This window comes from Nothobranchius furzeri, chromosome 10 (genome assembly GCF_043380555.1).
Source record: "Nothobranchius furzeri strain GRZ-AD chromosome 10, NfurGRZ-RIMD1, whole genome shotgun sequence".
In the NCBI taxonomy this organism is placed as follows: domain Eukaryota; kingdom Metazoa; phylum Chordata; class Actinopteri; order Cyprinodontiformes; family Nothobranchiidae; genus Nothobranchius; species Nothobranchius furzeri.
This window is the reverse complement of record NC_091750.1, coordinates 45,007,787-45,023,980: the sequence shown is the minus strand read 5'-3', so window position 1 is coordinate 45,023,980 and position 16,194 is coordinate 45,007,787. Positions and strand designations below refer to the sequence as shown.

General features: G+C 41.2%; 2 protein-coding genes across 2 annotated transcripts; one reads left to right on the top strand and one right to left on the bottom strand.

Moving 5' to 3' along the window:
* Positions 1-208: 208 nt before the first annotated feature.
* Positions 209-4,790, bottom strand: si:dkey-71l1.1 (mitochondrial import receptor subunit TOM40B). The gene is made up of 11 exons (XM_015960719.3): positions 4,698-4,790; positions 4,438-4,556; positions 3,979-4,173; positions 2,712-2,779; positions 2,534-2,626; positions 2,333-2,434; positions 2,141-2,246; positions 1,850-1,972; positions 1,556-1,632; positions 1,383-1,485; positions 209-1,288 (listed from the first exon to the last, which is right to left on the bottom strand). The coding sequence occupies exons 3-11, from the start codon at positions 4,160-4,162 to the stop codon at positions 1,149-1,151; spliced, it is 996 nt and encodes a 331-aa protein (XP_015816205.1). The 5' UTR covers positions 4,163-4,173; positions 4,438-4,556; positions 4,698-4,790; the 3' UTR covers positions 209-1,148.
* fdxacb1 (ferredoxin-fold anticodon binding domain containing 1) lies at positions 4,786-8,596 on the top strand. The gene is made up of 5 exons (XM_070555686.1): positions 4,786-5,264; positions 5,343-5,499; positions 6,713-6,916; positions 7,032-7,190; positions 7,265-8,596. The coding sequence occupies exons 1-5, from the start codon at positions 5,087-5,089 to the stop codon at positions 8,430-8,432; spliced, it is 1,866 nt and encodes a 621-aa protein (XP_070411787.1). The 5' UTR covers positions 4,786-5,086; the 3' UTR covers positions 8,433-8,596.
* The last annotated feature ends 7,598 nt before the right edge of the window (positions 8,597-16,194 follow it).

Here is a 16,194-nt window from a genome sequence, read left to right as displayed (position 1 = left end):
ATGATTATGTTTGCATAAGGCCAGAAAACACAATAAATGTGACCTCTAGCAGCTCAGGAAAACACACGAGGTAATTTAGTTAGAGAGGTCTGAGCAGGAAGTGTACAAAGGGACAGGAATCAAACAAGTTAAACGCACTTTGAGGTTCTGTTCATGTTTCAAGAGTAGAAGGAAATATCTGCTGGTTTATTAGTGACAAGAACAAAAATAAACACAGAAATAAATGTTTTTAATAAATTAACATCAAATAAACAACCTCTCTTGATTCTCTGTTCATGCTGACAAAAATGAGACATCTGCAATTTGTTATGAGTTAAAAAAAGGCTGGAAATGCCAGTTTCATTAAAGTCGTTAGTGTTTCCACATCTTCATTTATAAACAATGTCTTCTCTCTGTGCATTGAGCCATCACGTTCCTCATGCAGAGCATGAGCATTTCCCCCTTCACATCAAGTCACATATACCCTGTACCAAACACACTCCTACACTTTAGAGGTCATACCGATGCTTTAGGAGAGGATTTTACTGCAGTTTAGTTCACTTATAGATGAATCCGGTCACAAAATCTGGATCCATTAGTACTTGATTTGTATTAGAATATGATAAATGATAATGATAAATGACCTGCACTTGCACAGTGTCTTTCTGAGTCAGAGGACACCAAAGCACTTTACACTAAAATATGTAAACAAGCTCATAAACTCCAGAAGAATGCTGCAAAAAGCATAACGTTGAAGGTCATTTTTCAACCAACAATTCCCTGAATGATGAAAAACACCAGTGAAGGTAGACAGGAAATGATCTGTTATTCAACAAGATCCATACACATTTCCTGCTGAATTATCTATAGTATAAAAATGATATTTTAGGTTTGTGGTACATAAAGTTTGTGGTCCTTTGACTTTTCCTCCGCAGGAAGGGTTAAGAGGGACACACATTTATTATGCACCTACTTAAAGTCCCATCCATTTCTTCAGTACAACTCTCATGTCCATCAGGAAGCATCCTCAGGGAACTGAGAGGTAGGCTGCAGGTGAGATCCATTAAGGGTAGACAAACAGGAAGAGTTTTGGTACAGCCGATAAACCGTGGAAAGCCTGGAAAGTTGTCCTGACGGGGAATCATGCTTCCATTTTAGGGAAGTGGAGGTTATCCAACATTGACACCGAGGCCAACTTGCAGCTTGTCACCTCTGTGATTTACAAAGGCACCCATGATCAGGGTGGCTGGGAGCGGCGTCAAACGCTTCTCCAACACACCTCCTATTATACAGCGGCTGTTGATCATCCCTGCATGCACAAACAAAAGGATATCATCTGCACTGGACGTTTTCTGAGCACTGACTGGGACACACTGGTCATAAAAGTTGCGAAACAGAATCACCTCGAAACACCATGTTGGCCTCTGGGAGCTCCATCTGGTAACCAAACGAGGTTGTTGTTTCCTGTGTTCTGGTGCTGGCTTCAAACTCCACCCCGACCTGGATCTAATCAGCACAAATCCACATAAATATGTTACATTTAAATGTTTACTCTGCTCAGCTGAATTGTCCAAACCTGTTTATTGGCTCTGTGGTAGTAGCTGGCATGGGCGCCTCCTTTGCCAGCATTCAGCGTCGCGACCCAGTTGGGTCCTGCATGGTGGCACAGACAAAATAAATAAAATAAACACAAATGCATCAACATCAACAGGTAATCTTTACATTTTAACTTTAATCTAAACACTTTCTATATTTTCCTTCACATGGTGTGCTCGTTAAATAAAAACCAACTCTGGGGCTGTAACTGCACTCTGCTGAAAACGTGAACTCTGGTAATGTTTCCAAACTTAGACCGTTATTCAATTCTCACCTGAGTATTGGCCCGCCAAGGTAAGGATTCCCCCTTCCTCTGCCCGCCCTCGATGGTAGACCAGTTCCCCACCCAAAACCAGTCCCGAGGACACACTCTGCAGGAAGTGTGCCACAAGGATGACTGTAGAAGAAGACATTAAAGTCTATACCGTAAAATGTATGCTAGAAATTAGGACATGCTGAAAAAATAGCAACAATCGCAGAGGAAATATCATCTGAACGTTTTCTACAAAGCCAAACCTTGTTGTGCACCTTGATCAGCCACAGCTAACAATCCAGTCATACATACCTGACTCTCTGAGGATGTCTGGGTTGGCCACCGTCACAGCAGCGGTGAAGTCACTGCCTCGGTACTCGGTTTCAAACTGCCATGTTACAAACTGAGACTGCTGGGTCTAGGACACGTTTCAGGCTGGTCTTAGGGTTTATTATCATGGGAGTTGGATAAAAGAAGATAAAGGTCAGAAACTTGGGACGTTACCTGAAACACTGTTCTGGCTCGAATGTGCTCAGTGAGATGTAGCAGAGCGTGAGCGTTCAGACTTCCTGAAGAGTCCATCTCACCGATCAATGCTGGGGCATCCTGCAGTATTACACCACAAACCTCAGTCACCTTCTTTTTGATTTAACTCTGACAAATAAATAATCGGTGGTCAACATCATTGATCTGATCATGTATGACCTTGTCTTTGCTGCAGTCATCAGACTGTAGATGCTCCACGTGGAATCGATAGTAGGATGGACTAACAGCACTGAGGTGGAGCGTATGACTGACCTGGAGGTAGAGCCACCAGAAAATCAGATAAAAAACACAATCACTTTTCAGGATTAATACAAATGAATGTGAGTATATGACTCACCTTGAAGAAACTGCTCAGAGTTTTGTTAACAATCATTTTGACACCCTCAATCTGATTGGGAAACACGTCTGAGGGTTAAAGAGGAAACAGATCAGAAACACTAATGCTATTAATTGGGGGTGTAAGACAATACCGATGCACTGAAAGATCGCAATATTCTGTGTTAAGATAATAAATCAATATTTGAAAGTAGGATATCATTTTTATTGAGAATTTACAGGCAAATATTTACTGCCCTTTTTGTTCGGTGCAGTTCAAACGCCGACTGTAAGGTGGCAGCAGTTTTACCGCCTTCATTCTGATAGAAAAGCAAGATCTCACAACAACGCTAGATGTGTTCTGGAAGCGTCCTGTCTGAGTTGTACAATTCATTTCAGTTAAAAACTGAAAATATCATCTCGCTTTTCTTATTTCAATTTATCGTATTATATATATGCATATATATATATATATATATATATATGCATATATATATATATGCATATATATATATATATATATATATATATATATATATATATATATATATATATATATATATGCATATATATATATATATATATATATATATATATATATATATATATGCATATATATATATATATATATATATATATATATAATATATACACATACACACACACACACACACACAGAGAGAGATAGATAGATAGATAGATAGATAGGTGGGTGGGTGGGTGGGTGTGTGTGTGTGTGTGTGTGTGTGTGAGACACAATCAGCCAATTGCCGATATGTACGGCAGATTTTTATGGGATAATTTTCATGGATGTTTTCCACCTAATTTTCATGCTAAAATGACATAATTTGCAGTACAACATTTCTGAAGCTGAATATTTTTTTAAATTCTGAATTTAACAGTTAAATCTTAACTTTGTGCACTGCTCAGTCACTCTAAATAAAGTTAATTTAGAGTCTTTATTATGCTCATATTCATAGTGAACTTAAAAATACATCAAATTTAATTCTGCAATAGGGCACCGGGCTGCCCAAGGATGTGCCTGCCTTTAAATTGGCTTTACTAAGAACCGTGCTACCCTTATAACACCAAATTCTTTCTAGTGCACAGCTCTACTACTAATGTATTTAGCTTAGACTGATCCATAGATGAGCTATTTATCTTACTGTTCTACTTCATCAACAACACACTGAATTCTTTGTTCAAAAGCACCAAACTGTGTGTACTTTCCTCTGGAGCTACCATGTCTTCCACCAAACATGTTAATCGTGTTTTTAAAGCAGATGTACCTTTGCAGCTCCTGTGAAGAGAGTGGAAGCTGCCTGGGTTGGGCAAACGGTCATCTCTCCTCTCCCAGCGGGGGGGGCTGTCCCAGTGAGCTGGATGTGCATCCCAGCGAGAGGGAGGGGGTTCGGTGGAGAAAGGCCAGTTCTGGTGGCCGAGACTGGAAGACAAGGCCAGAACGCTGCCCATCAGGGCTTCTTCTACAGGACACAAAGACAAACCTCTGCTTGATTTTCTTGACCAGGGATCTTAAAAACACTGACAGGATGTGAAATAACACTTTTAAGTTATTATGGCGAATCCTTAAAATGTGTTTTTCTTCTAAAATGAGTTTAAAACATTAGGTGCTTTGATGATGGAATAATATGTGTGCAGGTGCAGCATTCCCGTTAGCTGTATGACCTTAGCATATGCCAAAACTACCATTTATGAGAGAATATCATTCATTCATCAACTCAAGATACCTTAAAATCCAGAGAGGTGCTGCGGACCACGCATCAGAACCGCTGTCAGGCGTGTTTTATCATTTAACAAACTACTAACTTAAAAAGCGAAGTGATGCTGAGGATGACTGATGCTGCTCCTGCAGGAGATGCGGCGCCCCGTTCAGCAAATATGTCCGTCCATAAGAATCACAGCCAGGGGGAAAATTAGAACAAAAATGCGTTAAAACGAGAAGAATAAACGAAAATCAGCTTTGTTCTAACATATTTTGAAAATTTACATTTTGCTGTTTGGAGAATGCGAGATTTCGTGAGGAAATTACGTAACGTTCCATGAAACGTGTTTCTAGTCGGACTGTTTTGTGTGTGACACCAGCGCCACGGCGACTGCACAGGCGACTCGGTCGACTTTGATGCAGCGGAGAGGAACAGAAGGTCATCTGCAGCAAATGAACAGATTGCATCAGAAACATTGGATCATTGGAGTCGGCCGTTCTAGACACGAAACGCTGCTTTTATTCTAAAGTCTGCTCCGGCCGGAAGTAGATTAGTGACCGGTGAGAGGCAGGTGGGGGGTCACTGACTCACTTTTTTCATCAATCTACGCAAGGAGAGTATTTTGGGACAACTTTAAGAGCTTCTAGGTCAATTCCAATAGTTTGTGTTTGGGATGGATGTGCCTCCTGCACGGTCCATACTGCTGGTGGGAGAGGGGAACTTCTCCTTTTCCTCCTCTGTGTGTCAGCTAGAAGCAGAGAGCAGCATCACCGCCACTTGTCTGCAGCATCAGGAGGAGGCACTGCGGCAGGAGGGTGCAGCCATCAACATCCAGACCATCCAGGACTCAGGTGATGAACCCCCAGCTGCTTCTGTGTTTTTGATGCTTTGTGTTGTTGACTTTGTGTTGTTGTTGTTTGTTCTTACAGGAGGATGCGTGCTCTTTGGGGTGGATTGCACCAAGCTGGGGGAGTGTGTCTCCCTGCAGGGCCGAGTGTTTGATCGGGTGGTGTTCAACTTTCCTCACTGTGGAAGGAAGAGTGGAGTGAAGAAGAACAGAGAGCTGCTGAAAAACTTCTTCCTCAGGTACACCACCATCATCATCATCATCTCTTAACATCCTCCAGGTTTCAGTCCTTTAACAAAGCAAAGGGCATTTTCTGCTCATTTAACACTTATATCCATATTTTCTATTTGAAAGCTTAGTTCATGGTGTCACCTTCAATTATAACTAGTGTGACCACTCTTGAGGGAGAGGCGGGCCACACATACACATACCGTGGTGTCTGGCTCGATGACTCCCTCTCCCTCAAGCCCCGTATAGATAATCTAGTGAAGAAACTCGGACTGGGTTTCTTTTTGTAAATAAACGGTGTTTTCCTTTTGAGGTAAAAAACGACTAGTCACTGCAACGTTTCTGTCTATTCTGGATTATGGGGACCTTTTGTATATGAACGCCTCAGCACAGTGTCTTGTTAAGACTGATGTGGTTTATCATGCCTCACTGAGGTTTATTGCTAACTGTAGACCACTGGCCCATCATTTAGAAGTGCATTCTCCAGTGGGATGGCCGTCTTTGTCCACCAGGAGGTTGGGACATTGGTACACTTTCATTTAGAAGGCCGTGCTTGGATTACTACCCACCTACATCTGTAACTTAATCTCACAGAGAAGTGTAACTTCTACAGTCTGTGTACAAATGATCAACTGTTACTTAGTGCTGCGTTTGCTCGCACCGAACGAGGCAAAAGGGCTTTAGTCCACTCTGCTCCTTCTGCATGGAACAGGCTGCAGGAAAACAGGAAGTTAACCGCTTTTCCTGAATACATTTTTGAACACATTTAAAACCAGACTGAGCGCCCTTGAGACAGATTCCCTGTGTTTTAACTGCCTTCTGTAATTTAGTACATAACATGTCTGTGGAGCTGAAAATTTAGTGACTGTAACTTTTGCTGCCTCTTGGCCAGGACTCCCCTGAAAATGAGGTTTTTAATCTCAATGGGACCTTCCTGGTTACATAAAGAATAAATAACAGTGGTTACATGTCAAATATTAATATTCAACTATCTAAGCCTTTTGGATTATTATAAGGACATTTAGACATTTTAATGTTTAATTAATCTATTGAAATCAACTCATATTGATGTGCAACATTATAAATGGTGGGTGCCATTGCCATAGGATATAATGTCACCACAGAATGAACAACAGCGTTTGGTCTGCTGTGGCTACGACCGTCTCCTTGTGCTATTCTCTTCAGTTTTCAGATTCAGTGTACTGATATTTATTTCTTGCTCAGCTGTATTCAGGTGCTGGCCGAGGATGGGGAAGTTCACGTCTCCCTGTGCAACGGTCAAGGCGGGACACCGGCGGATAAGCCAAGGCGTGAGTGGCACAACAGCTGGCAGGTGGCCGCTATGGCAGCAGAAGCACATTTAATCCTCAGTGCTGTTTGTCCGTTTGAAAACGAGAACTATCCAAGCTACAAGTGCACTGGATACAGGTAAGAAACCAAGGTGAGTGTTGACCTTAAAGAGCAGAAGCACCTCTTAGTCCCCCCCCCCCCCCCCCCCCCCGTGTGTTTTTGGTGTGTTTGAGGCTGTTTTGTTGTTGCGCAGGAGCCAGGACAAGGGCTTTCATGTGGAGAAAGCTTTGCTCCACATCTTTTCTCGCAGTTTCCCTTACATTCCTGTTCAGATAACTCACATGGAGGAAGTGGTCGAAGGGGAGAATGTCCACTACAACATCCCGGCGGAGCTGAGTGATTACGTGTTCAGGTGCAGTAACACAGCTGCTCTCCTGCTGTCCAGCTTTAAGTACAAGCCACTTACTGTCTCCTCTCTGTCATCAGGAGATTTCTCAGTCCAGATTCTGTCCATCCTGTCAAGTTGGTGCAAGATTTCTTTCTAAAGGAACTGTTGGCACACTGGTCGGTTTCCATGGCAACTGCCTCCGCTCCCTTCCTTATTGCGGCCAAACAGCTGCATTCATGCTGCCACGGCGTTGATAACTCGCAGTGTTACTGGATCCACCTGCTGCAGAGAGACCTCACCTGTCCCGCTGAAAGAAAAGATCCAAACATACAAGAAGCATCAAGTGCTTCAAAAGCTGCCTGCAATAAAGAGAACAGGATGAAGAGCTTATGGCCGGCGTGCTCCAGTGATGTTCACCCTGAAGTGGAAAGTGGTCTATATGCGCTGCGTCCGACATTGCTCCCTCAGCTGAACGAGTTTCTGGCTGGAAAAGAAGCACAGCTTCAGGGGGGGAGAGATGTGAGGTCTGAAGGGGAAAAGAATAAAAACGATGAGGGTTGTAATGGTGCCATCAGCTCATTCTTTGGCATTAGTGGTGTGGTGTTCAGGAACATAGCCATCAGCCTGTGGGCCCTGCCTGCTTTCCACCAGCTTCTCCTCAGAGGTGTTTTCCCTTCAGACACCGAGCCAATTAAATTACTAAGAAGTAGGCTGGAAAAACTCCTTTCTCCCTACAGAGTCTCTGTAGCAACAGAGGAGAGAAGCCTGCAGTTGACAGTAGAGCCACTGGGTTTGGTTGGTGAGGTTTTTCAAAGCAGTGTAGCTGATAGTTGCCATGTCACCATCACTGTCTCTCTGAACCTGGACCTCCTCGCCGTGCTCCTGTTTTCACTCCCTGACTGGCGTTTGCTTTGGTCTCACGAGCCACGTTTCATAAGACAGTTTTCACATGGCCCACCTCCCGGGACGCCTTTCTGTCCTTTTTCTCTGCACCCAGAGCCTTTCAGCTTCGATATCAGTTTCTGGACTGGACCATCGTGGGAGGAGAAGAAGTTCTACGCAGCGATCCGAGAGGCCAGCTTAGGGACGGTGGAGCAGGTTCAACTCATGGACACGTTCTCGCATCCTGACCTGAGCCAGACCAGTTACTGTTACAGACTCACCTACCACTCACACACACACGCTCTGTCACACACACAAGCTCTGATGTTCCACAAACACCTGGAGCTTCTATTGTCCTCTCGACTGCAGGTCACCATCAGGTAGCACGTTGCAGAACGTCCTCATTTTCGGAATGTTTGTGGCTGAAGCGAATCATGATCAGAATGAAACTAATCAAATATTCACAGTAGTTGAAATTATCTGTTAAACATCAATAATCCTGTATGTGTCTTGAGTTTAATCTTATAATAAAACGTATTAACCATTAATCTTTTGATAATAAACCACAACATAAAAGTCACACTCAGTCGTTTAAAAACATACTGACACAGGTGAGTATTTTATAATAAACACCTGTTGTAAAGCTAATGGTCCTGGTATTAAAGATTTTGCTGTTTAGCAGCAGAGCTGCATTACTGCCATCTTCTGGAGTTTTGACCGCATCCAGTCTACTTACTGGTCCTTGTTTCATCAATAACTTTAAAAATAACCTCTGAAATTCAGAAATAAAACTCTAAACCAAATGCACAAAAATAAGCATTAACAAATAGAAATACTTTTGTATACATGTTTCTGTCTAAATTGATTTTTAATTGGTTTATTTGTTATCAGCATTTGATCGAATGGATTTATACGTAATTTTTCAGATCAACTGGATAGAAACCACATGTCGATGGTTGAAACAAGCAAACCCTTCATTGTCTGACTTTCACGATGAAGGATTTTTCCGCCCTCTTGCGGACAGAAGCTGTTACCACAGCGTTTATGTCAAGTTAAACAAGATGATTGGCACTTCCTGTAAATACTTTCAGAATAAAATATACTACTTTAAAATTTCTACAGTTTTTTTAATTAGTAAACACCATATTTCATCTAGATCAGTTGTTCCCAACTGTTTACCATGAAGACCCCCATACCAGTGTTGAAAACAAGCCAGGACCCCCCCAACCCCATCTACAAACACACATCACAAGTGATTAGTTACAAACTGCACAGACATGCGGTGTTGTAACTCCAACACAGATTTTTGATTACACTGTTGGGCATGTAATTGGGATTTTAGAAAAGTAATTTTTTACAAATAATAAATAATCTTTGTAACCCAACAACCTCAGCACAGACACAGTTGTGGGGACCCCTTTGGAGGGTCACGAATCCCATGTTGGGAACCACTGATCTAGATAACGGAAAATATTTTCTGTGAAAACTTTTCATTTATACCAACTACGTAACTACTAAAACTCAATCATTTAAAAAGTCTTGGAGAGAGTTTTTCTCCACTGCTTTTGTAGTCCTAATAAGAATTAATTAATCGCTCTTAGTCTGGCCCCTGACCCAGAGCCCAGTTGCCATGGCAGAACCTAACAGGGACAAACAGTCCCAGGCAACATACCTTCTGGGGTCATCAGGGCACGCAAACCCCTACACCGCGATAAGGTGGCGATTAATAGTAGAGGATAATTTTTTTTTTGTTGTTTATGTTTTAGTTTTTTTGTTTACTTTATTACTAACCCAACCAACCCCAACCCTGTCATGGCCTAACCCAGTTTTAGAACGCTAAAACTAAACGCTAAACACTAAAACTAAACGCTAACAATAAACACTAACACTAAACGCTAAAACGTTGAATGCTAAGTTTGAAGTTTCCTCCTGAGAATCTTCCTCTGTATCCACAGTAGTGTAACTAATTTTGCATTCTTCAATTTTGTTCTGAGTATAATGGACGCTTTTTGCCTTTTTTAATGAAAAAGAATGAAGGAATGTGCAATGCAACACCACAGGTTGAACTCTACTAGAGCTAATACACGGACTAATCTGGTGTGCAAACCCCAAATTTTTTTCTAGGCCTATCCAGCCACTCCTATTATATTCAAAGTGATCGATTAACTTAATCAGGCTCTTCTGGTCAGCTTGGAGCTCCCTGAGATGTTTTCATATAGTGGCTTCTCTGGTAGCTGCTCCCGTGTTGTCTTTGTGGATACATCTGAGAGCCACGACTTCATCTGCCCTCTGTTTTAAACCCTTGACCACTTGTCTAAATAAACTTATCTAAGAAAATATTGACTAAAATAAACTCTTGGATCCCCAGGGATTGTCTGATCTTTGTATAATTCAAATGACATTTCATCTAGGCTGTCTCTTCATCTGGCTTCCAGTTCTGAATCGTACTGCTTAAAGTTTGATAAATCAGCTTTCTGAAACTCATCAACATCCAATTCTGACGTCTTCACTGGCTCATCAGTGAGTCAGACAGTCCAGAGTCAGATGGATTGAAATCAAAGAGATCTGATTTTCTGTCAGCAGTCTGTCTTACATTGAAATCAGGAGATATGCTCGGTTCTTCTTTCTCCATTATATAAACTTTCATTTTTTCATATGCCGTTATCACATGTGAGTTATTGCTGGTAGGAGGAAGGTGGCTCATTGTTATAAATCTGTGATTTAAAGCTTCTTCTGGAGTGATCCGCTCTGAGGGGTTCACTGTAAACATCATTTTCAGGAGGTCTATGAATGACTGCAGATCTTCTAACTCAAAGGGGTCTTGTATTTCTGGATGAATCGTTAAAAAGTCATCGATAGAGTCTAACGCAATATCACGGTAGTCGCTATCGATCATTATCGTCTCCGTATACTCGTGTGGTGTTTTAAACCTCCAAGTTTGGTTTGACTGGTCAAAAATGAAAAAGCGGTTCACTTTCGTTCCCTTGCCAAGTAAATCCTGGTCAGGCAGACCGTGGAGCTTAAAGATCTGCCTCATATTGTTAAACTCACAAATAGGATTGTGAATATAATCTCCAAGAAAGATGAAGGCCAGTGTACAGGCAACAGCCCACATGTCAACGGCTTCAGTCAGAGGGAGACCTAAGTTCACCTCTGGTGCTCTGAAACCACACACCTGTATGACGTCATCGTTCCGTAGATCGTGTGTTTCCATAGCAAGCCCAAAATCTATCAGCTTGACTCTGAAAGGCTGCGACTGATGATTAACCAGCATAATATTGTCCGGTTTTATATCTGCGTGAGTCACTCCAGCATTCTTCAGTGCGTTCAGAGCCACCAGCAGGTCACGGGCAACCACCCGAACTTCACTGACATCTAGTGGTTTATCATGTCTCATTTCCAATAAGTCAAATAAATCCATGTCCAGCATCTCAAACACAAAACAGAAGCTGTCATTATATTCAAAGTGATCGATTAACTTAATCAGGTTCTTCTGGTCAGCTTGGAGCTCCCTGAGATGTTTCAATATAGTGGCTTCTCCGGTAGCTGATTCACTGTCGTCTTTGTGGATAAATTTGAGAGCCACGACTTCATCTGTCCCCTGTTTTAAACCCTTGACCACTTGTCCAAAAGCACCATGACCCAGAAATGTTTGAACGATATAAACTCCTGATTCCCCAGTGATTGTTTGATCTTTGTATAATTCAAACGATGTTTCATCTAGTCTGTCTCTTCTACTGCCTTCCAGTTCTGAATCGTGCAGCTTCACATCTGATAAATTAGCTTCCTGAATCTTAAGGAGTTGAAAATCTGAGGTGTTTGCTGGCTCATTACATTGTTCATCTGTATCTAAGTCAGACAGATCAGAATCTGATAAATCAAAGTCAGACAGACCGGAGTCAAACAGATCACAGTCAGGATCTTCTAATTCAGAGAGATCTGAGTCCGACAGATCATAATCAGATGGATTGAAATCAAAGAGATCTGATTTTCTGTCAGCAGTCTGTCTTACATTGAAATCAGGGGATATGCTCGGTTCTTCTTTCTCCATTCGATACGGTTTCATTTTTTCATATGCCGATATCACATATGAGTTATCGCTGGTAGGAGGAAGGTGGCTCATTGTTATAAATCTGTGATTTAAAGCTTCTTCTGGAGTGATCCGCTCTGAGGGGTTCACTGTAAACATCATTTTCAGGAGGTCTATGAATGACTGCAGATCTTCTAACTCAAAGGGGTCTTGTATTTCTGGATGAATCGTTAAAAAGTCATCGATAGAGTCTAACGCAATATCACGGTAGTCGCTATCGATCATTATCGTCTCCGTATACTCGTGTGGTGTTTTAAACCTCCAAGTTTGGTTTGACTGGTCAAAAATGAAAAAGCGGTCCACTTTCGTTCCCTTGCCAAGTAAATCCTGGTCAGGCAGACCGTGGAGCTTAAAGATCTGCCTCATATTGTTAAACTCACAAATAGGATTGTGAATATAATCTCCAAGAAAGATGAAGGCCAGTGTACAGGCAACAGCCCACATGTCAACGGCTTCAGTCAGAGGGAGACCTAAGTTCACCTCTGGTGCTCTGAAACCACACACCTGTATGACGTCATCGTTCCGTAGATCGTGTGTTTCCATAGCAAGCCCAAAATCTATCAGCTTGACTCTGAAAGGCAGCGACTGATGATTAACCAGCATAATATTGTCTGGTTTTATATCTGCGTGAGTCACTCCAGCATTCTTCAGTGCGTTCAGAGCCACCAGCAGGTCGTGGGCGACCACCCGAACTTCACTGACATCTAGTGGTTTATCATGTCTCATTTCCAATAAGTCAAATAAATCCTTGTCCAGCATCTCAAACACTAAACAAAAGCAATCATTGTGAACAAAGTGATCGATGAACTTAATCAGATTATTCTGGTGGGCCTGGAGTTCTCTGAGATGTGCCAATATAATGACTTCTTTGAAAGCTAAGTCACTGTGATCCATGGTGATGAACTTCAAAGCCACTGCTTCATCTGTTCCCTGTTTTAAACCCTTGTAAACCTCACCAAAAGCACCGTTTCCCAGAAATTTCTGACGAATATAAACTCCAGATTGCCCGGTAAGGATCTCGTTTTTGTAAAAGTTAAGAGCCATTTTAGCTTCTGAATCCTGCAGCTGAAAGACTGGTAACTGATAACTGAATCTTATCAAGTTCAAAATATGGATTGTCTCTTAAAACTGATTTGATTTCAGCTTTTGACTGTGATATGCTACTCACAAAGTTCCTGTCAGTAAAAGAATGAGTCCTTCTAAATACTGTCAGAAGGGAAGTTTATGCAACGCAACCGCTCTGGAGCTGTGATCTGTTCACACTGATATTGGAATCTGATCTGACCTTTATAGTCGCATAGTAGTGACGTCATCAAAGCAACCAGTGATCACGTGACGTTATCAAAGCACCCAGTGGTCACGTGATTTACGTTGCCTTTAGCTGCTAACGCTAATGCTAACAGCTCAGCGGTGCTAGTCAACATGAGCGGTTCTGGCCGGACTCGACGCTAAAACGACCCTTTTCTCATTTCTACAGATATTTTTGACCAATAATGTATGCGTATTATTACACAAATTATGTATTTTATCAAAGCATTTATTTTCTTGGAGCGCCACAAACATTTATCAGCTTTATATTTTTAAAAGGTGTATTGCAAACAAAACGTAGAAAACACGTGGGTTACAGATCGTATTTAGCTAAAATAGGTATAACTATAAAAATAAGTGTTTATAGAATACACCTATCAATGAAAGAATGTGGTTTATAATTTGAGAGCTTCTGTTCTCTGCATGCTAGCATAGATGCTCTTTTTGTCTTAATATAAACTTTAATGTAGTTCCTTCATATCTACCAAGCAGGCGAGATAACTGTTTCCAGGATTTAATCTTCAGTCTGTCTGTTCTCTCTGCCTGCTGTCAGATGGAACATGAGATGATCTAAACTCATTTAAAACACGTTTTTAATGACTTGGGGGGAAAACATGTGGTTGTAAATGCATCTATAACCCTGCTGATTGTGCTTCCAGCCTAACAACTAGTGTAAAATAGTAACAAATTTATTAAAATGTTAATTTAAATAAAGCTATTTCTGGTTAAAACCTTATTAGAAAACAACATGTGAGTAAAAAAACATTTTTTTAATTTATTTATTAAAAGCCAGAGATCATAATAACAGAAAAATGTGTGATAAGTTCAACCTGCACAAACATTTTCAGTCAGGCGTTGACATGTTTTAGTCTCACGAGACCCCACAAAAGAACTTCTGCTTCAGTGAGCTCAGCAAGCTCCAGACTTCTTCAGGACTAGAGGATCCCTCTCTCTGACACCATGAACCCGGATGAAAAGAGACAAAAACAAAGAAACACATCATCTAGCACCACAACAAGCAAACCCCCACCAACGCTCCAGCACCAGTACAGATGGGTGGTGTTTTTGGAGGGATTTTAGCTCCCTTACCATTCCTTTTAATACCAGTGATCCTGTAAAAGGCCCCATCACCCAGCCAGTACCAACGTTGTGAAGGTTCTGTGTTTCAGATGTCCTGATTCAGCTCTGGTTATTCTGGAAGACACGTCGTGTTACCATGGTTATCCTGAGTGTGTAGCATGCTTCAGCAGGTCACGGAAGTCAGCATCATGTGGTTAAACTGAAAAAATGAAATAATTACTCATGTTCATGATCACATTTTACTTTACTGATGATATGCCAAATGCTGCTGCTGTCTGTCAAATGATCTACATATCTAACTAAACTCACCATGGCTGTCTCAGAATAAAAACAGCTTCCTCTAGTTGGGATGGATTAGTAGCGAGTTGGAGCGAGTAAGGAGCTGCATGGACAAATGAAGTTAAAAAAATTTCTCATGAAGATTTGTTTGTCCTCTACCACTCTGATGTTCACAGACGGACATAATTGTAATAGAATTCTTTCAAATATTTAAAACTGCACTGAAAGTTAAAAAGCTGAATCAGACACTAGTTTAAACTCACTAAGAATGTATTCTGTATCTTTACATGAAGGGAAAGATAGAAATTTATTAGATAGAAATAAAAGTTATTAAAACTTAAACTGCATCCTAATTATGTCTTATTACTCTTTCCCCTTGACAGATGGTGACATCCTCAAACTAAATGGAGTTCTTTTGATTGCTTTCATTCTTTGAAGTTTCCTCATCAGAATCAACCTCTGTATCCAAGGTCTGTGTAACAATGAAATCTGGTGTATTTTGATTCGTCTTCTTCCCCTTTTTGAGTTCACTCAGATCCACCAGTAGGTCGTGGGCAAACCACCTGGACTTGACTGACATCTAGTGGTTCCCCCTCTCTCATTTTAAATAAACCAAATATATTCATGTAATATGTTTCAAACACTAGACAGAAGCTGTCATTATATTCAAAGTGATCGATTAACTTAATCCATGGTGATAAACTTCAGAGCCACTGCTTCAGCTGTTCCCTGTTTTAAACCCTTGTAAACCTCACCAAATGCACCGTTTCCCAGAAATTTCTGAAGAATATAAACTCCTGATTTGCTTGGTAAGGCTGCATGGTGGCGCAGTGGTTAGCACTGTTGCCTCGCAGCACGAAGGTTGCAGGTTTGAAACTCGGCTGCGGCCTTTCTGCGTGGAGTTGCGTGTTCTCCCCATGCATGCGTGGGTTTCTTCCGGGTACTCCGGTTTCCCCCACAGATCACAACATGCCCACTAGGTTATAAATTGTAAGTCACTTTGGATAAAAGCATCTGCTAAATGAATAAACATAAACATAATAAATATAATCAGGTTGTTCTGTTCAGCTCCCTGAGATGTTTTAATAAACTGACTTCCCTGGTATCTGATCCCTTGTCATCCTTTTGGACACATCTGAGAGCCACAACTTCATCTGTCCCCTGTTTTAAACCCTTGACAACTTGTCCAAAAGCAACACATCTATGAAATTCTTGAATGATAATATTAACACAATTTATTTGGAGCGCCTTTCAAAAAACTCAAGGTCACTGTACAATCAGGTTAAAAATAAACAAATTAAAACATTCAGTGACTAGAAATTTAAAAACCCAAATAAAACATCAGATGAAACACTAATAACAGTTACAGTGAATAAGCTATTTTGAACA

Bases quoted from the DNA above. Each gene is read 5' to 3' on its own strand.
- si:dkey-71l1.1 (XM_015960719.3), bottom strand. From the start codon at position 4,162: ATGGGCAGCGTTCTGGCCTTGTCTTCCAGTCTCGGCCACCAGAACTGG. The intron at 2,435-2,533 runs GTCATACATGAT...GTAATACTGCAG, and splicing joins ATGACTGCAGCAAAGACAAG to GATGCCCCAGCATTGATCGG. The intron at 2,247-2,332 runs GTAACGTCCCAA...AACGTGTCCTAG, and splicing joins GAGCCAGAACAGTGTTTCAG to ACCCAGCAGTCTCAGTTTGT.
- fdxacb1 (XM_070555686.1), top strand. From the start codon at position 5,087: ATGGATGTGCCTCCTGCACGGTCCATACTGCTGGTGGGAGAGGGGAAC. The intron at 6,917-7,031 runs GTAAGAAACCAA...GTTGTTGCGCAG, and splicing joins TACAAGTGCACTGGATACAG to GAGCCAGGACAAGGGCTTTC. The intron at 7,191-7,264 runs GTGCAGTAACAC...CTCTGTCATCAG, and splicing joins CTGAGTGATTACGTGTTCAG to GAGATTTCTCAGTCCAGATT.